Raw genomic sequence first — 20292 nt, 5'->3', positions numbered from 1 at the left:
TTTTTCTCATTATTTTTAAAATCTAAGTACTAAATGCCACAGAGTATTTTCAGAGGTCTGGCCAAACAGAAGTAAAACTAAAAAGGTACAAAGTTCCATTATACAAAGTTAAGACAATGCAGCAGGAAAAACAAAAGGGAGAAAATCTACAAAATTCACACACCTCAAATGTTAGACCAGAGCTCTCCTCACACTGCTGTCTCATTTTCGAAGAGGAATTACTATAGATCTCAAACAGAGGTGTTACTGCTGCAGATCTGCACCCACCTTGGAATCAGTATAATTACATTTCTCCAGCATCAAGCACAAGCTAATAGTTCCCGTTAGTCCTAAACTGAGTTCTATAAATGGTGCATCATTTGCGAGGATGCCACTGACCAGTCATGGAAAAAATTTCCTTGCACATCTTGTTTATAAATCGGCTATTTCAAACTGACTCTCTCTCTCCAATTACCTGTAGAACAATCTCCATCCCAAGTACTTCACTTCAACCTGTACTAAATTTAAAACATGTCCTAAAGGTCAATAAGCCCTATTTCTTTTATAAGTATGATACGTTTATTTTGATTGATACCTAACAAAGAAAGTAATCGCATAACTAACAAATACAGACATAATTTCACATGCACTAGAAAAGAGAAGTAGCGGTTTAAAACAACAGTGAGATCATGCCTGATTCTAAGACTGGTTCTGTTCTACTTTGGTACAAAATAGAAACAGGTTTGTTTAGCTCACTAAGGATAAAATGAAAAAATCTGTTCAAATCAGTGACAACTAATTTGATCACCTGATCAGCTACCATAACTCAGTGAAGAAGAGGCAGTTTTGAAAACCTAGGGCAAAAACAACCTAAACTTCTATTACTTCAAAAACAAGTAAGAATTGACAGTGGATTGATGTCTGTACTTTACCCGTACTAGTCAAGAGAGTTCGGGACATGAACATGAATTTATGCAAGCTCAGCTGAAAAAAAACCCCAAACCCAACCATCGTCTATTGTGGGTTTCATGCTCCACATGACAACTGCACAACTTTTTCATGTCAAAACTGCATTCATGTGGGAGACAGCAGACATCTACACACACAGTTATGTTTCAGTCCCAGCACCTATTATAGCCCTTAATAGCAGATCTAAATGATAGCAGCCTAGTTATGAAATATGCTGACTGATTATAACCTCTGCACTGGTTTAAATTTTCCAAAAACTTTCCATTATTTATGTTGGGAAAAAAATAGTATGTTATCTGTACAGTACCTTTAGCATCCCAAAAACCTTAGCAAGGTTTTTGCTGTACCTGAACCACTGAGCTGGACCCTAGAGAATACAGGAAAAACATTAACATTTTCAACTAAACAGACAAATCCTGAATTTTAAGTAAAAAGCAGATTTGTCAAAGTGCTAGTTATTCAAGTTGCAATGAAAAAAACCTGCTCTTTTCATAAGCCTAATGATCTTTTCAAACACTCAACTATCACCTTCCTTGATCTGTGTAGTTCAGAAGCCCCAACAGACTAGATAACTTATGTACAAGTTTTCACTTACAAAAATGGCACAAACACAAAAATACGGACACATTTACAAGCTTTCCCTCCAAAGTTTATAAAGTACTCAGAGGGGAGAAATATTGCCTTATACATAGTAAAACCAGCCAGCTCACTCTGTTCAGACCTAACACTTGACATAAAAGATGAAGTCACAGCAGCACAGAAATATGCTCACACAACAGCCAGTGGCTGGCAGTTAACAGGACACTGACTACCTAGTGAGACCCTGAAGAAACACCAGGAGAGACATCTGAAATACACAGTCTAAATCTTCCAACAGGTCTCTATTAAATGTGTATGCATGCATACATACACATGTAAAATGCCTTAGCTGACATTTGACACCAACTATTTCAGATGTAGTCAGCAGCTTGTTTTTAACGTAGTAAAAAGGAACAAAAAAACAGTGGCTGCAACTGCAGATCTGCACTGCAAAAAGTAAATACATCGAACAATGCAATTCAAATTCCTCTTCCTGAAGTAAGAAGAGATCAGGAAGTTTACTAAACATAAAGGCAACACCTCACTCTTAATAAAAGGCACATGGGGGGGGGGGGGGGGGCCTAATAAGAAGCAGAAGTTACTAAGAAGCTAACTTTCCTTTGATGATTCCCCCTGTTTGCACCCAGAAGTTCTGCCCCATTTTAGAGTACCTTTGCCACTTAAGCCATTATCAGTCTTTATGAGCATCTTGAATTCACTTCACGCAAGTGTAGATCTCCACAGAGAGGACAACTGCCACATTTCATGACACCTGTAAAATCCCTTCTGAGCTACATACAAATGTCAGTGTGTTTTTGTATATGGAAGGGACAAAAAGAAAAAACAAAACTTATGCACCTGAAGACCATAAGTATCAGTAGTGTAAGTTCTAAAGCTGCTTTGTTTCTTCCCTAGAGACGGCAACAAAGAAGCACAACTAGACTAGCTGGAAAGGGATGTGGAAGAAATTACATTTTAGCTATAGCTATAAAATAAAAGGAAAAAATCCCAAACAAACAAAAAAAGAAAAACCCATTAAGACATTATCTACAGACTGTATAGGAGAAGAGGCAAAATTAAAGAAAGTAATAGAGGAAGAAAGCACTAGTAAGGAAGCCACCCTGTAACCAAAACTCCACTTTTCAGACCAAGAAAAATGTGCCCTCAAAGACGAGAAAGAAAATAATATTGGCTTAGGTATCACAGTTCTTTTTAATTTTTTGGTTTTACCTATTACCCAACATTTCATAAAACAAAAAGGTATTGTTTCTCTGCTTCATACAGTGTACTTAGTCACTTTAGAAAAAACTACTTCAGCGACCAAAACGTTTTGAATTACAGATTTCAAAACTGTTACAATGTTTCTCCTTCCTGATAGGCAACATTTTATTGCACTTCACTTGCTCACTAATAAATTCCAAACAGTAAATTTACTGATTACTTTAACAAAGAAAAAAGTCTGCTGTTATAATACCACTTACATTGTCAAGCAGAGAATAAAAGAATTCAAAATAGTAGCTTAGAGCGCTATCTTTTACTGTCTTGATATTTGAAACCAGAGAAGAAAGAAAACTGTCACCTACATCATACTTCCAGTAATACATTTCATTCAGCTTACACAGTTTTTCTTGCCATGCTACTTTTCTAGGTGTTTCTTTCTGTCCCCTTAATACCAAAAAAAGAGTTATATTTTATTGACAAATCAGAACGATCATGTGTTATCTTCTCATGTTTCTAAACTTGAAAACCTCTTCTTAACTGCTTCAAGAGCAAGCTAAAACCATCATGCTGGTGGCCAGCTACAAGTTACCAAACAATTTTGTAGCTGAAATACATAAGGGTCTGTGAGCTGAATAAGCAAACTAACTTCATCAATAACTTTTTAACATGGCATAACACAAAGGGATTTATGAGAGCCGGAAGGCAAAACCAAGAAACCTAACAGTCCAAAGGAGGTTAAAACAACCACTGTAGCCCAGCTCTTTCTTTAACCCACAGCTAATGCTGGACTAGTGACAAAGCACTGCCATCCCCCCCTGCACAGCAAGTGTATTTGAAAAGAGAGACCTAAATTTAATCAACTGCCTTCATTACAGACCTTCCAAGACATTTACAATCCCTTCGTAACATAAACCACCTTGACAAAACATTTTGGCTCATAGTATAGCTTTTCCATGTTGCTCTAGCAGGCAAACATATAGTTCACTTCTTTATGCCATTACAGTAATAGAATTCTTTCACTTGATACCTTATTCATTAATTTTATTTGTTTACTCTAGCCCCTAGTTCAAGGTTGTATTCTATGCAGCTCTGCAACCAACCTCCTACTCAGCTGCTTTGTACATGAAGACTACGTAACCTGCCTTACTGATTCAAACTGTAAATCTTTACAAGGGTCTCCAATACATACTGGAAAACTTTGAGCTGAGCTTTATTTCTTGAAGGTGTTTAAAACTCAATTGTCATATGAGAACTTGGCCTACAAAGAAATCAGTCAGCAACAGGTCAAGTCAACTCAAAATCTGTGTTTTAAACACATTTGAAGTCAATTTTTTCAAATTAAATTTCCTTTTTCAAATAAGGAAAGAAGCAGCAGCAATAAGGAAAAGGAAAGGTACATGAGCAAAAGGCAAAAGCCAGCAATGTGCACTGGAAAAATTTAGCTACTTGAAACAATGAAAACCTAGAGCGGTTCATTTTAAATTCTGCAAAATACAGTTTAACTAAACAAAACTAGAGAGCTCTAAATTAAAAAAATATTTTTTACTAATGGGGGGGAAAGTCAAACTCTCTCTTAATCCTTTAAATTCAAAAGCATTAGCATTACTGGAATTAAAGATATTTTCATATCAGTGTATGGCACCATCGCTTCTCCATTTAGTAGCTGAATATATATTTTACTGCTTTCCCTACACTTGTTGTGATTTTGCACATAAATGACCCATATTTTACACAGCCGCACTACTATGGACTAGCTACCAATACAGACTGAGATGACTCTCTAGTATCAGAATGAAATATTCTACAAGCAACATCTATGCACATAGTAGTACTATGCTAGTAGTGCCCCACCCACTTATCTAAGCAGATGGGCAGGTTTATCCAAATTTGGAAAAATATGATTACTCATCGATACTTCTAACTGAATTAAATGTGTGATCACTTAGCATATGACCTGATTCAAGTTACAAAAAGTAGTTCTCTATAAACTAGTTTAGCATGAAATTGTAGGAAGCAAGGGACTGTGTCTGCTTCTTTTGTAAACCATGGGGTTTGGTTAAGAATTTTATTTTAATCCAGACATTTTACCAGTAGAGAAATAAATATCTCATACTTTTGGAAGAACTTCGATTTTGAAAATATGCATGCGCTACTTTAAAACAGCTGTGTTACCCTATCCACAAGAAAATAGAGTAAATACAAATCCGCCAGCAGCAAGTGAAGAAGTTTTGTCCAACAAGTGAATACGGCTCACTTTATCCAAAACACAAACTTTTCTTGCTATTATAATGGAAAAGGCAATTAGTCATTCAAAGAGAAATCACCAAGTATGGATTTCAATCACCAAGCATCCAGTGTCTTTGCTTCTCCTTAGAATCCACAGCCAAACAACATCACCTAAAACCAGCAAAATCAGTACTGTAATTCAAACCTCACAGCAACAACACACCATTGCTCTTTCAAATGAGCAAAGCTGACTTCACTTGTTTCTCTTCAGCTGTTCACTAGAAGTTTCTCCCTAAGAAGCTGATACACCTAGATAAAAAAATCGCCATTAAACACACAAGCTTTCCTAGCATTTCGTAATAATTTTCTACATATCCAAGTAACTGGGTAGTTTACATAACATTAGAGAAGACACATATGAGACATAAACCAAAAAGAGCAAAAAGACTTGCAGGCTGAAATAGTCACATACAAAGTTCCTAGTGTCCGAACATCATTACAGCTGGATACAAGCCCAGAACTAAGCCTTTAAATCATCCAGATGAAGAACACAGGTGCTGTAAGAAGTTGTTGCCTCCATGAAACTATCAAGTCTAAGGCCACTCTGTATCGTTATTAAACAGGACAGCAAAAATGGTCAGTATTTTGGCAGTAGTACTACAGAGTCAAGCAAAAAGTGATTACGACATAGTTTTGAATGGTTAAAAAAAAAGTATAAACCCCTTCCTTTCTATTTCTCCACTGTCATTGCAATACACATTATGATCAATAGCTGTATGGAAGGAAAAAAACACTGACTTTCATTTCTCCACAACATGTAAACATAATTAACAACTGATTTTATCTTCACCCTTTAGGTTTCTTTTGTTTTCTATGAAAGTGACATTTTTGCAACGAATGCCCCCTTAGGACAGACCTTTCTTTCTACATACAGAAGTCTCTCATTTTCACTCAGCCATTTCAATCCCTTTCCTGTAAACCTGACAGTCTGCATTTATTTGCCTGTAAGCAGTTTAAAAAACTGAATGCAAATTACAATTCAACTGGAGGGAGGAAGAAAGGCAGGGAGTCACAAAGCTAACTCCTAAAAACAGATCTGCAGGTGCAAGAAGGTCTTACTTACAAGAGAATCAATACCAAAATCAAGATTTGAACTATCATGCTTCAAATCACAGGCACACTACACCAACAGAAAAAGACCACTCCTACAAAACTCTACTATAGCCCAATTAGTCAGGGCATAAGACAAAACCCTGAACTTAACTGGGCTGTTAATCTGACTATTCTTAAATACTGAGCTATTCCTAAATGCAAGCCTCATATACGTAATTCTGTGCATCATTATTAGCTTTCCTATTCCAGGATATAAGTAACTACAGAAAATAATTTGATTCCTAGGCCATTTAATCAAACTATGCACACAATATTCCTGCTACACTATTATTCAAATAATTTTGAAAGCGCATTTTAACCACTTGTAACAGACTCTCACAGAAGAACAGCATGATGTTTTCAGATCAATTAGTGCTTTCTTCTTGAAACACCCTGCATACCAAATTATTCCATACAACCACACCTTCAGATAACCACTATTCTTATCCCAAGGCACTTTGGGTCTATCTGTCTGAACAAAGTAGGACATAACTTTGTTACTTTGCTCTTTAAACAGCATTTGATGCACACTCAGGACAGCAGACTCTACCAAGAGTCACTGAAACACAGATCAGCTTTATCATGTTCCCTGGATACACTACAGGATACCCCAAATGGCGATCAACACAAATGGCTTATTAAAAACACCAGAGAACAGTTCTCTGACAACCCACCAGGTAATGCCTTGTAAACAAAATTCTTGTCAGTGGAACAACATAATGCTGGATAGCTTTAAAAATAAAGTCCAGATATGAATTTAAGTAGGTCTACAAACAACAAGGCAATAGTAAGATCCCAATATAGGAAATAAAAATCTTCAGTTATAAACACATACTGCGGAAATACTTTTAAATTTCCAGTGTACTCTTCAGCAGGTTAAAATATTCTGAAGAGCTTTAATTCCACAACATGATTCGCATCTGATTAGAAAGCTACAGCCCACACTTCCTCTCCACATAAAATTCAGAAACTCAAGCAATGCTGTCCTTTAGACCCTGGGCTCCCACTAAAACTGAAGAAAAATTTTCTGCAAGCATACAATAATCATATACACGTGCATAACCTTATCAGAAAAAGAGTTTATATTTTTCATAGGTTACATAAAGTACTAGACAATTTATCAAAACATGACACTGACTCAATTTTCTAGCAAAACAGAAAGCCCAAGTCCCTCTATAGAGCTCTAAAAAGAACAAAAAAACCCTTTAAACACGAATTACCCATCAGCTGGTTTTCTCTTTAGATTAGGAGAAATTAAACCAAACCCAGATATATTCGACACGCATCCTATTTTACCCAGAAACGGGACACATAAAAATGTACCACAGAACGTCTATACTTTGTAAGCAAATATTTAAAAAACAAAAATAGTCGTTCAGAAAGCCTGACCTCCAAGGAGCATCTTCCTACAGTCACTCTCACCTGAAAATGTTGTCGTGCCCTTTAACATTTAAAAGCCTTTTTCTAGCCAGGTGGTCTTCCACGGAGTGAAACTAGCCGCAGAAGTGTTACAGGTACCCGCATCTCCCTTTCTGCCCGAGAGACAGGACAGGAAGATCTTTGTAACTTGTCCCTCTCCCCTGCCCCTCAGTCCAGCCTTCTGGCAGCAAAACGGAAAGAGGAAGAGATTGCTGCTAGATTCAAACCTCTCCGGCTTCTCCTACATTCCTATCCCAGTAATTATTCCCCTCCACCGCACACCACGCCCCCACCCCATCCCGCCTTCGCCCCCGGGCCTGGACTTACCGGATAACGGGGCTGTAGGGGCTCCTCGACCGGCGCCAGCTGCTGTAAGGGCTGGGCGACACATCCACGCCGCGCTCGTACGAGCTGTGCCGGCTGTAGCTGGGGGATCGACGTCGGCTGTAGGGGCTGAGTGGCGAGCGAGCGCCCACAGGGCTGAGCGACTTGCGGCTGCGCTGGCTCTGTGAGGAGCGGTGAAGTGGAGGGCTGTCATCCCGGCCGGGGCTGGGCGACGAGCGCTGCCGCCGGTACGCCTTGGGCTCGGGCTTGTCGTCCCGGTAAGCCTTCGGAGGGTCCTTGTACGCCGACGGCGGCTCTTTAGCCGTTTTAGTCCGGCTCCGGTGCGATTTGCTCTCCCGATCTTTCCTGCCGCTGCTGGGAGAGGCGAGGGAGCCCTTTCTGCGACCGTCGTTGCCACCGCCGCTGCTGCTGCTCTTGAGTCCCTCTCGGTCTTGGCTCCCAGTGTGACTGTGGCGGCTGCGGGATTTGGAGGACGAGGAGGGCTCGGATGCCCCGCGGCTCGATGCCGCCGTCCCCTCCTGCTGCGCCTTTTCCTCTCCCCGCCGGCGATGCTCTCGGTGCCGCTCCTTGGAGCGTCCGCTGCTGCCGCGGTGCTCCCGACGGGACCGGCCGCTTCGCTCCGCCTCGCCCCGCTGCCGCTGGGTCCCACCGCCCGAGGAGGAGCCCGGGCTGCCCCCGCCGCTACCCCCGCCGGCCGCGCCGCTACCCAACAGTCCCTCAGACTGGGAGCTCACGTCGTCGTATTCCTCCACCAGAGTGCTCAACCCGCCGCTACCGCGCCGCTTCTCCGCCTCCTGGGTACCCCCGCCGCCGCCGCCGCGGCCCCGCCGCCGCTTGTGCCGGGAACCCGAGCGCCGCTTGCCTCGCGGTCGCTTCCGCTCCCCGCCGTCCCCGCAACAGGAGGAGGCGCCAGTGGCCGCCAGGAAGAGCAGGGATTGTGGCGGCAGCGGCGGCTGCAGCAGTGGGGGCTGCAGGAGCGGGGGCTGCAGGAGCGGAAACAGCAGCGGGTGCGGGGCCGGCGGCGGCGGCGGCTGGGCCGCGAAGCGCTTCCGTCTCCGGTGGTGCAGCCGCTTCTTGTCGGCCGCCGCCTCCACCGCCGCGCTGCTGCCACCGCCGCTGCCCCAGCCCCGGCTGCCCCCGCTCCCGCCGGCCGCCGCGTCCGAGGTGCTCGGCATCGAGCTCGCTCACGGCCAAGGGTGCGGCCCAGGGAACCCGCTGCCACCGCCGCGCTCAGGGCGCCATGGGGACCCGGCGGCGCCGCGCACCCGCACCGGGACGGACACCCGCGGGCCAGGGCCTCGCTCGCTCCCGCACTGCCCGCCCGCCTCACATGGGGCCGCACCGATACATACGGAGTCGGGCTGAGGCCGGGGCTGGGCGCGCTGCCCGATGCGGCGGCGGCGGAGCGGCGCCGGCAACGTCCCGCAGGCCTGCGCGGCCTCTCCCGCAACACGGAAGTGTCTCCCGGCGGCAGAGGCTCCTCCTCACTTCATTCTGGGCCGCAGACGCCGCCGCACAGGGACACGGATACTGGGCGCGGGCCTCCTCTACCTCTTCCCTCAGCCGTTCCCGGCAGGGCGGCTGGGTCAGGTCAGGCCGGGCCGGGCCGCCTCCGGGCGAGTTATCCGGGGCCCAGCGCGGCTCGGACCCCGATTCTTCTGCCCGGTGGGGGTCGCACGTGTCGGGGCCGCTCCCGCGCCGCTGGTGCCCGGGAGTGCTCTCGCGGCCTTAGCGCCGCCGCGCGCGGGTGACACACACACACCGGAGGGACACGGACACGGCCCGGCGAAGCGCGGCGCATGCGCGACGCCGGAAACGGGCGGGGGAGGGGAAACGTGCCCCGCCAATCGCGCGCGGCGCCGCCGCCGTTCTCCGCATGCCCGAGAGCCGCCCTGCTCTCGCGAGAGTTCACCCCTCCCTCTCTTATTCCCCCGGTGGCTCTCGCGGTAACTGCTTTTCTCGGCGTAAGTGCGCCGCGGCTCCGCTGGGCGGCGGGAGGGGGTGGTTCCGTGGTAGTGAACCAAAGATGGCGGTCGGCGAAGGCTGTGCTGCGTGAGCGATTCCCGACCTAGAGGTTCTTGGCCCGCCGGGTACTCTCCTTGTCTCTTTCTCGGCAGTCTCTGGAAGCAACGGGCACAAACTGATCCACAGGAAGTTCCACCTGAATGCGAGGAAGAAGTTTTCTACTGTGTGGGTGCCTGAGCACCAAAATAGGATGCCCAGAGAGGCTGTGGAGTGTCCCTCACTGGAGGTGCTCCAGAATTATCTGGACGCAATCCTGTGTAATGTGCTCTGGGATGACCCCTCTTGAGCAGGGAGGTTTTAGCAGATGACAAAGTGTAGTGCCTGCCCAGCTCACCCGTTCTGTGAGCTGGAGCAGTGCAGGCGCCGCGTCAGGCCCTGGGAGTTAGTGTAGGAAACCTGCCGGTCCCTAGATGGTTTTCCCTTTTATTGTACGTAGGCCCTGGTTATTGACTGGGGGGCGTGAGAGAAAACCCCTTCCGTTAAAATAAGTGTGTTACTCTGAAACAGTGAAGCCTCTTTGCTGCTTCATGAAAAGTAATTTTTTTTTTCTGTCGTACACTACTGAAATTAAATACAACTTAGGAAACTTACGATATTTTAGGTTTCCTCCCGAACTTAGTGATTTCATGCTCTAATGAAAGACCCAAGTTCATTTTCCCCTTTTTTCTGCCTACTCTTGCCTTTTGCCTATTCATGGTTTTATTGAATTTCATGACTGGAGCTGCAACCGCTGAGTGTGCCTCAACTTGGCTTTTTGGGCTGACTATCTTCTATTAGGTACATCTCCTATACTATCTTGAATGTTGTTGTGAGCACTTTAAAACCAGAATCTATTGTCTTTCCTTAGGGATTGAATAGTTTTCTGGCCACCTTGCTATCTAATTGTTGTTAGCTAGCTTATATACATACTGGTCACATTTGTTTGTAAAACACCATGCAAAAATAAAAGACCAAAACAAAGTAACCCCCCTGTTTTTCACTGTTGTATTTTAGCTCCTTAAATCACTCTCTTTCCTCTCCTTTTCTAAGCGCAAGCGGAAATATTCTGCCTGTCCTGTGCATCATCTGTTACCCAGCAAATCTCTTTTCACAAGTGTGTTCAGTACTTCACCTTACACCTGTCTGTTCCAACTCACATTTCTTTCATTGTCATCAAAGCATTCATTACATATTTCTCTAGTTGTACACACACAGACACACACAAAAGCACGAGCACTTTCCTTCAGGCTTCCTCTTAAGGTGTGAATTACTTGGAGAACAACCAAGTCACTTGTTTTATATTCTCAAATGATGTGCCATAGGATGGCGGAGAAAAAAGCCTGATGTGCTGGCCCACCTGCCATTTCAGGAGAAAATGTCCCTGTCCAAGAAGTATTACTCTAGCCTAGGCATTCATACTTGATGAAATTGTGGGGTTTTTTCAGCATGCTGTGCCATATGGAAATACTGTTCATCTCCCTGTAGCTTATCTTTCCATAGTGGTCTGGAGGCTGCTCTCAGCTTTGCTGACATCCTTTTCTGCTTACCTTGTATGTATATTCAGCAACTATAAAGAGGTTCTCCAGGGCTGTTACAGCACACTCAGCAAAGCCAGTGCGCCATCAGGCCTCTGGCACGTTGGGAGAAAAACAAAAACAAAACCCAGAAAGCCAACAACCCTACATCACAGAGGCAGTTGTAGAGACCATGGAAAATTACACAGGGCAGGTCTGAACAAAGCAACACCAGCTGCAATTTCTAATTTATTCCCAAGCATTAGCTGGCATTTCTGGAGGAGGGATATGTTATTTGAAAGAGTTGTGTCATTAGCAGTAGAGTGCTGGTGTTTCTGCATCTGGATGTCAGAGAAGCTTAACTAGATGCTAAGCTGCTAATGACAGCAAGTTTGCTTTGCCTGGAAGTGCGTTACACCAAGCTGTAGGGGGATGTGCCAACAGCAATCATGTCAGCTGTCAGCTGACAGGTGATGGCAGCATAGGATTTGACAGTGGAAACCTATCCATAGATTCCTAACATAATAAAGCGGACCTGAAACAGATTCCTTACAGAGAATAAAAGCCTTCAGAAGCATTAAAGACATTGATGGCATAGTGCCAATTGTTGGATTCACAAAGAGCCAGAAAATTCAAGATGCATTACAGCTTGTTTCCACAAGGCTTAATGTGGAAAGCCAAAAAGTAGGGAGAGGAGTCCTAAATTAGGTTTTGGCAGTGGCCCCTGCAGTGGTATGAGAACCAGTACTCTGTAAAGATGCAAAAAGCTGAAACCTTGTGCCATAGGAATGTTGGTTGCAGGGATCTCATGTCTTGCAAGGTATTACTATATGGTCAGCACATGAAAACAGTAGTAAAACAAGAGAAAAACACACCTGGAAAGTTGCAGACAAAATACTACAATCTCCAAAAATATTTTCATGCCAACTTTACAAACAGTCCTTGGAAAAGCACTTTCCTACCAATCATCCCATGCAGGAAACTCAGACTAACACATAATTTAATTTTATTTAAGAAAAAAAACCACAAAAACCTCAACTCATATTCTGTTTTTCCTTCAAGTACTTTGTTGTATCTGCACATTAAGCACATTAATTCTGTTCTGAGTAGCTGTTCACAATCTTTAGTGTAACACAATTGGTACAAATAGATGCTGGGGTGAGGAGGAGATTGTGCTACAAGTCGTGGACAATGATACCACTTTTTTTTTTGTTAAGGCCTTTGTTGTACCTTCTTCTTTTTTAAAAAGTTTCTGCATCCTGTCTGTGCCACCATGTGTTAAAAGTCCTTAGCAATATCATTCTGGTGCAGAACAAATTGTCAATCCATCAAGATAAAAAGAGATAGGTAAAGTCTTCAGGACTTTGAAGAACTTCATTTTTCAGCAGAATTCCTCAGGGCTAGTTTGTTGACTTGGTAGGCATTTTTTCTTAATGAGGGTCTTGGTTGGTTGGGGTTCTTCTGTTTTGAGAGGGGGAAGGTGTCTGGTTTCCTCTTCCTCCCAAGCAGTAACATGTACCTAGAGTTCTTTGAAGTTTTGTTTTCAATCTTCCAGCATCAACCTGTTTTTTTGCCTAAAAGAACTATTTCTCCCAAGCACACAGAGGAATTAATTTTTTTTTTTGGCTGATGTTTGGGGGTTTTTTTAGATAAATATGGAAGTCTTAGAAGACATTTTACTCTCTGACATACTGTATGCTTTCAGGTCTTCTAACCATTTTACAAAAAATAGTCTGATGTATACTTGTTACCCTGGTTTTTCTGAGCCTTTTGATTTTCTTAAATGGAGTCAGATCTTTTTAGTTATTGTACAATATTAAGAGCAGTTTTCTACCTTTTCCCACAGATGTAACATAAACAAGTCCTTTGTTTTTCATTCTCTGTCCTTTATTTGCATATTTCTAACCTGAAAACAATTGTAACTGACAATTTGTCTGGCCACTGAGGCTGAGGGGTGGAAACCCCAAAAAGCCAATCTTCTGCTAGACCCACAAATGTATAAAAAGTAAGACATAAACAAAGGAGTCTCTTCTCTCAGCTCTCTCAGCTGTGAGCTAGAATCAGAAGGACCTCTGCCTTGCGAAAATCTCTTGTCTGCGTGTGACTGCTTTGTGAGTCTCGGTGACATATACTGTCTTGTGTAGTCTGCTGTAGTTTTTGTTACTACCTCTGCTATTTCTTTGCTGCAATTGTATTTGTATCTGGCCTGAAGATTGTTATTGACTAGAGTGCAATAATTCATGTTTTTCCCTATGGAAAAACTGACTAGGTTAACTATATACATGTTTGTCCTTCTCAACAAGAAGAATTTTGTGATGATCTGGGAACTGTTGGGAAAAAAAAAACAAAGAAGAATAAAGACCTATGTATTGGCTGATCCGGACACAAGTGGACTTACCAGTGAAATGTCAAATACAATCCATACACTTGAAGAGCTGAGAATCATTAATGCTGTCTTTAAGTCACTGTTAGACAGCGAATCTCTGTCTGTTATGATCATTCTTATTCAGAGAAAAATGAATTCACAACAGGAGCAAAAAAGGCTATGAAGATCATCGGTGAACTGAAATCTCAGTTTCAGAGAAGACTGGCAGAGTGTGACTTGTCTAATGTAACCAATACCGGAAATCACAGTGTTCTATAAATTTAATTAGAGCCTAGGAAAACTGTCCATGCCCATGGCAGACGGTCGGATCTTTACAGTCCCTTCCAAGACAGGCAAATCTCTTATTCTATGAAAGGAGATAACACCTAGAAGGAAGGACTGTTTGCCCTAAGAGGCAGAGTTAGTACAGACAGTAACAACCGAACAGTCAAATCACGGAATCTTGGCATTTAAGCACAGTCTCTTCTGAAACAGTTTATTGCCTGTTGATGAGAGACAGTTCCCATTCACCACAACTTGTTCTGAAAGCAATCCATTTATGCTTCCCAAAGCCGTCAGGCTAGAATTTAAGTGGTCAAATTGTTTAGCAATTTGATCCATTGCTGAAGCAGTTTTAGCCATGGATGGAATGGTGTATGCTGCCCTGAACAAACTCACAGCACTTCCCAGATTTTTAACTACCAAGTTCACAAATATCCAGAACAACCACCTTGTTTCTTAACCCAGTATGCTTTTCCTCTGCTGACTGAGCCCTGCTTAAATATGCCTTTAGACCTTTAATCACACAAGTATGCTGGAACCACCTGAGGGAGCAGCTTCACGTGAGGGCCTGCTTTGGATTTGACACCAAATGCCTGGTCCCTAGAAAAAGGTCTGTGACTTGTTTGAAGCCACTATAGCTCCCTACACAAATGCTCTGGCAAACCGTTTTGCAAAAGAGTTTCCCTAGAGGTCAGCATACCAAAGAAGAGGAAACCAGAAAACTGAATTCACACTGCTTCTGCTGCAAGAAATCTGTCATCCCTCCAAGTGCCTTCACAGCTGCTGCTCTTGGGGAAGCTGTTACCTCTAAAAGTAAATGGGGTGAAAGCTAACATTTTTATCAACTTGATACTGCCTGGAAGATGATACGATAACCCTAGACCTAAAGTAGAGAAATTATGTCTCCAAAATTATGGGGATTAACCTTTCAGAAGTGTCAAATAATGTTTGAGCAGACAGCTTGTACGATGTACAAGGGACTGTCTCACTGCTTTATCTCTGTTTTTCCAAGAAGTTAATGAAACAACATAATTTTTCACCTGAGCAAAGAGCCATTAAAAACCAAAAAAAAAAGAGAAAGGAAAGGAAAGGAAAGGAAGGAAAGGAACGGAAAGGAAAGGAAAGGGAAAGGAAAGGAAGGAAAGGAAAGTGTCACCCTTCCCCTTCCCCTTCCCCTTCCCCTTCCCCTTCCCCTTCCCCTTCCCTTTTCTGTGTCTTATCTTTCCCCATAGGCACTGGGGAAATCTCTGAAGACAAGTCTTCCCAGCCCTGCCCTAGCAGAAGGCACTGAATGCCCATAGCCATCTCCCAGCCTAGGCACTGGCTCTGTCACCTTGTGGGAAGAAGGTTTGTATCTTCTGGGGGGGTGGTCATGGCTGTGGACCATCTCAAGATAAAGGCACCATCTGCACAAATTCGCAAAAAGCAAGTGTCATGTTTTTTTTAACTCCTCAGTGTTCAGCTCAGCTGGGTTTTCATAGGATGGCAAAACACCACATCACTGACATTAGCAAGGCTCAAAGATCAAGCCTTCAGTCTGGTGCAAGATGTGCTTCTCATCTAAATGGTTGCAAACCACTTGGAGGTGAGCAATACCTGTTTGTTTGGTTTTTTGCTCCTTGTACTCATTTTTGAAATGTCTGGTCTGTTTTCTATGGAAGAACATACCAAAATACAAGAGCCTGAGTTCAGCAGAACTGCCTTAGAGGGAAGGTCCATCTGGCCCAATACTCTGTCTCCAAAGTGTCCAACAACCAGTGTCTGAAGAAGAGCACGTGACCACTGAAGTCTAGTCCTGACAGGGTCCTGGGGGTGCTCACAAGGCCTCAGTGGCTGGGACTGGCCTCCACTGGGACCTCCAGCCCCACCACATCCTGCCAAGGGCCCAGGGGACGTGTCCCACCTCTGCCTGGGACCTTCAGTCCCTGCCTGAGCCCTGCTGTAGGTGTGCCTTTCTCTGCCCATCTCCTGGGTGGGCCTGGGAGCTGCGCTGCAGAGGGCTGCTCTCCGGGGTGGAGCCCTCAGACCTGGGTCGGACCTTGTCATGCAGAGCTCTGGGTTTAACGTGGTGTAACTGCTCCGTCCTGTTCTATTACCTGCACTCACCTTGAGTCAAATGATGGTGAGACTGTTATTTGTGTGAAGTTCCAGGGAGTTTCTGATCAGAAAACACATTCAAGAATACATGACACACAGGTTACAACTGGAAATAGGATATTATTTTATTTTTTGTTTTTCTGAATCAGTTTCAGAGCTGATGCTCACAACCGTTACCACAATGTGCATGTGTAGCCAGGAGCAGGCTGATGTGTTCTTCAGTTCAGCTTGAAAAATCCTCTGTAGTATGGCAAAGGCAAGTGACAGAGGTGTAGGATGCAGCAGCAGCAGTACAGGCCCAGCAGGTCCTGTTTCCTGGAAGGGTCAGAACATGGAGAATGAGAATCAGAAGCAACAACACCAAAGGTGTGTACTACCACGGGCATGTTCCAAAGTGTAACACCGATCAATGACAAACACACTTTTTGCTTTCCAAGATTTGCTTCACTGCTGTGCTCCCAGACCAGGGATGCATGAAAAGCCCTCTCATGTCTGTCCTGTGCTTGCAGGCAGAAGAACTGAGGAGTGGCAGCTCTGGATGGATGCAAGAACCCCAAGGAAAATGGAAGTAAGGGAAGAGTAGAGTTCAGCCCCACTCCAGGCTTTCAATGGGTGAAAGAGCCAGAGAGAGCCAGGGCAGGAGTGGTGTCTTGGAGGTGTGAGGGCAGCAGGCAAAATGGAGCCACAGGGGCCCAGAGGAGCCCTGACAAGGGGCTGTGCCCAGTGCTACAAGAAGACAAGAAGCAACCCCCAGATCACCCTTGAGGCCCACCCTGGGAGTCTGGAAGGCTTCCGGGCCATGGCTGCAGGCCATGACAGGCCATCTTCATGGGGCATGAGCAGCAGGCAACAACCAAGCCAAAAGGAGCCCTGAACAGCAGTCATGCTCAGTGCTGCAGAGAAAGGCAAAACTCCTGTGGAACCAGTGCCATTCTGCCCTGGGGGAACATTCCTTCTTGACCCCAGTGCTACTGATTGGCCATGCTGAAAACGGGCTCCGGAATTAAGGGACCCACTGGAAACACAGGTCTCCTTAGATAACCACATCCCATCCTGCTTGTTAACCAGAGCCAGCTGGACAGGACAAGCCAGGGTCAGCCAGGCCAAGTGTCAGTGGCACAATAGATAGAGTCTCCAAGGATGCTCAGGTAAGTCCCTGATCCAAAGAGATAGATGACTGATTGTTTATTTTGACCATTCCTTCCCATAATAAACCAAAAGTCTTCCAGGGATCTTTAAAAGACCCTGCCCTTGAAAACGACAACAGCCTGGGACACAGGGAGGGACCAGGTGACAGTTTGGTGTTGCCCTCAGCACTGAAGGGGGTCAGTGCAGGGAAAGAGCCAAGAAGAAGCTCAGACCGACACACACATCTGCCTTCCCCCAACAGAGAACCCTGGGTACTAGGCTCATTCATCAAGGCAGCAGGAACTCAGCTCTTAAAAGTTTCACTTCACACTGAACCTGATACTTCTGCTCAGCTGGCACTGATTGAGGTTATATATTTTTAGGGTTCGGGAAGGTAGGGATGATCCTGTGATATGCCTAGGGCTTTTTCACTAGAAGATACTCCTGATGGTAAAGATGAGGCAGGAAAACTCTCCTAAAAATCTCCTTCTCTCCCAGGCTGGTGTCAAGCTGTAACTCAGTCTTGATTACTCTCCACTGGTTTTAGTAAAAACATTATAAGGAGGCAGAAAATGCCCAGCTGCAAGTCTGGCTGGAGTGATTTACAGCTCCCTGAAAGCTGCAGGCAAAGCAGCTTGGGAAGCACAGCAAGAACAGACAGACATGCCCTTTCTTGGGTGGCCCAGTCTGTGGCAAGCACTACCACAAGGGAGAGAGATTAAAACTCAATGACAATATAGATTTTCTCCACGTTTTTGACTGGTTTGCCCAAAATTGTGCTTTATGCTTATTTTTCAGTTATCTATCCATTTTTTACTTTATTTTTGAATGGGATGAGAGCAACAGAGGGTTTTAATGGTTGCTGAGCTAATGACCACAACATTGTGCCCATCGTAGAAAAAAAACCCCTGAATTTTAAAATGACTGGCAAGAAGCATGTGCAGAGACTGGTATGACATGTCAGGATGTTCTTACCTCTCCAAGTGATGCAGACAAGCAGCATTGAGAAGAGAGAATATGGGCTGTCATCTCACCAGACTGAAATAGGCCAACCCATATGCCTGATGCACACAGCACCCTCCCATCACAAAAACGTAAAACTACCAGGTAGCATGCTTTTCAAAGAGAAGTGCTTGGACTAATGACTCAAAATGACTCTAAAAGTCAGAGGCACAAATGAATGATGGCACAGCATGGCCCACACACCCCATTTTTTCTCCTGATGCCGTGTGCCTGCAGGGGAGAAAGGCCTGCAATGGCAGATTTGTAAGGCAGTCAAGACTGCCAGTATGGAACAGCAGACTGTGACATCAGCAGTGGCCACGCACTCCATGGATGGCAACCTAAGTGAGCAATGCACTGTGACCTCACATCCCTCACTGCTTATGTTTGGGCATGGGCAGAGCCTGGCTCAGACCCGCTTGTGCCTGGACTCCTGGCAAGCGTGTCTGGGAGGACTGGAAGCCCGCGAGGTCATTGGGAGCTGCTGCCAGCAACTCTCAGTTCTCATTCACAAGACTTTGCCTGTTTCCTTAGCCCTACCTGGTTCAGGAAGCCAAGTAGTGTGGTTGGTGCTTGCAGCAGCACAGGTGAGCAGTGCAGGAAACACGCTGACAGGGTGGCCCTGGGGTGGGCGATGGCATTTGGGGAGCTGTGACTGTGTCCTTTCAGGGCATTTCTTCTACCCACCCATTCCCTGGGACAGCAAGTGACTGTTTTGCAGTGTGTCACGCCAGCAAGAGGGAGCAGCTGCTGTCCCTTGCTCTGCTGCAACACGCAAACATGGCCACAGAGACAGAGTGGAACTGCCCCATCTGCCGTGACATTCCAGGTGAAATCGCTTCTGTAACACCCTGCGTCCACCTGTTCTGCCTGGGCTGCATTGTGCGGTGGGCCAAGAGGAATCCCTCATGCCCCCTGTGCAGGCAGGCTATCAACAGCATTATTTACTCTGTTCGGTCAGAGGAAGACTTTCTGGAGATAGTTCTCCCAAGCCCCTCAGACTCATCGGCTGCTGGCCCCCAGGATGAGCAGGGGGCTGTGGAGCTGATGCTCACGACTTATGTAGCTGGCTTCCCACCTGAAGTCTGGGCAGGCTTTTTCCAGGAGTGCCCAGAAATCCTCGAGCCCCTGCTGCCCTGGCTGAACCAGGAGCTGTCGGAGCTGCTTAGGACCGGCTGGTGGGAGGTGGCTCTAGCACAGAGTGCCATTGTCACCCATTTGTGCCGCTATGGGCTGAGCGAGGAGGCCTTGGTCCGGGAGCTGCAGCCCACGCTGCAGGAGCAGACAGTGGCGTTTGTGCGCCGCCTCATCGACACTGCCGCTGACAGGTGCAGTGATGAGATCCAGCGGCACATGAACCTCCTGAACTCCCATGCTGAGGAAGAGCAGGAGGAGCAGGAGGAGCAGGAGGAGCAGGAGGAGCAGGAGGAGCAGGAGGAGCAGGAGGAGCAAGAGGAGCAAGAGAAGGAGCAGGAGTGTCCCACAGCCATCTCTGGCCCCTCTACCTCCCGCCAGGGGATTCCCATCCCCTTCGTGGCCTCCTCCTGCAGCCCTGGAGGCTCCAGTGTAGAAGCTGAGGCTGGAACGTTGGCATGTACCCTCCCATCCGCGCCGGTCCCTGCAGAGCGGGAGCAGCGCCGGGAGGAGCCCGGCCGGGCAGCAGCAGTAGCAGGCCCCTCTGCCCGGGGCTGCGGCCGCAGCCCTCCCGCTCCCGGCCGGGCCAGGGACTGCTCCCCCGAGGGGCCGCGGCGCCCCGCAAAGAGGAGGGCCTCTGGCCCGCAGGACTCTGCCCAGCCCCCAAAGAGGCCGTCCCACCGTCAGCAGCGCGAGCCAAGAACTCTTGATTGTAGAAGAAGGAAATAAATGCTTGTTTCTTTGACACAGTCTCTGAGGGCTGCTTTCTCCCCCTTCTCCTGGTCTTCTCCCTCTCTTCTCACATACCACCGTGGGTGGCAACTGCCTACTTTTGGGCACGGCCATGGGCCTTTGGAGCCGCGGGGCCATATCCCC

The 20292-nt window shown here is 45.9% G+C and overlaps 1 protein-coding gene across 4 annotated transcripts in view; it reads right to left on the bottom strand.

The window, feature by feature from the left end:
- CDK13 (cyclin dependent kinase 13) overlaps positions 1–9065 on the bottom strand; it is a 56445-nt gene extending 47380 nt beyond the window's left edge. For all 4 annotated transcript variants that reach the window (XM_040060401.1, XM_040060418.1, XM_040060428.1 and 1 more), the window contains exon 1: positions 7873–9065. In XM_040060401.1, coding sequence (XP_039916335.1) covers positions 7873–9065 — 1193 coding nt within the window. The remainder of the gene's footprint in view (positions 1–7872) is intronic.
- Between the last annotated feature and the right edge of the window lie 11227 nt (positions 9066–20292).

Source organism: Hirundo rustica, chromosome 1 (assembly GCF_015227805.2).
Source record: "Hirundo rustica isolate bHirRus1 chromosome 1, bHirRus1.pri.v3, whole genome shotgun sequence".
NCBI lineage: Eukaryota > Metazoa > Chordata > Aves > Passeriformes > Hirundinidae > Hirundo > Hirundo rustica.
This window is presented reverse-complemented; position numbering and strand designations above follow the sequence as displayed.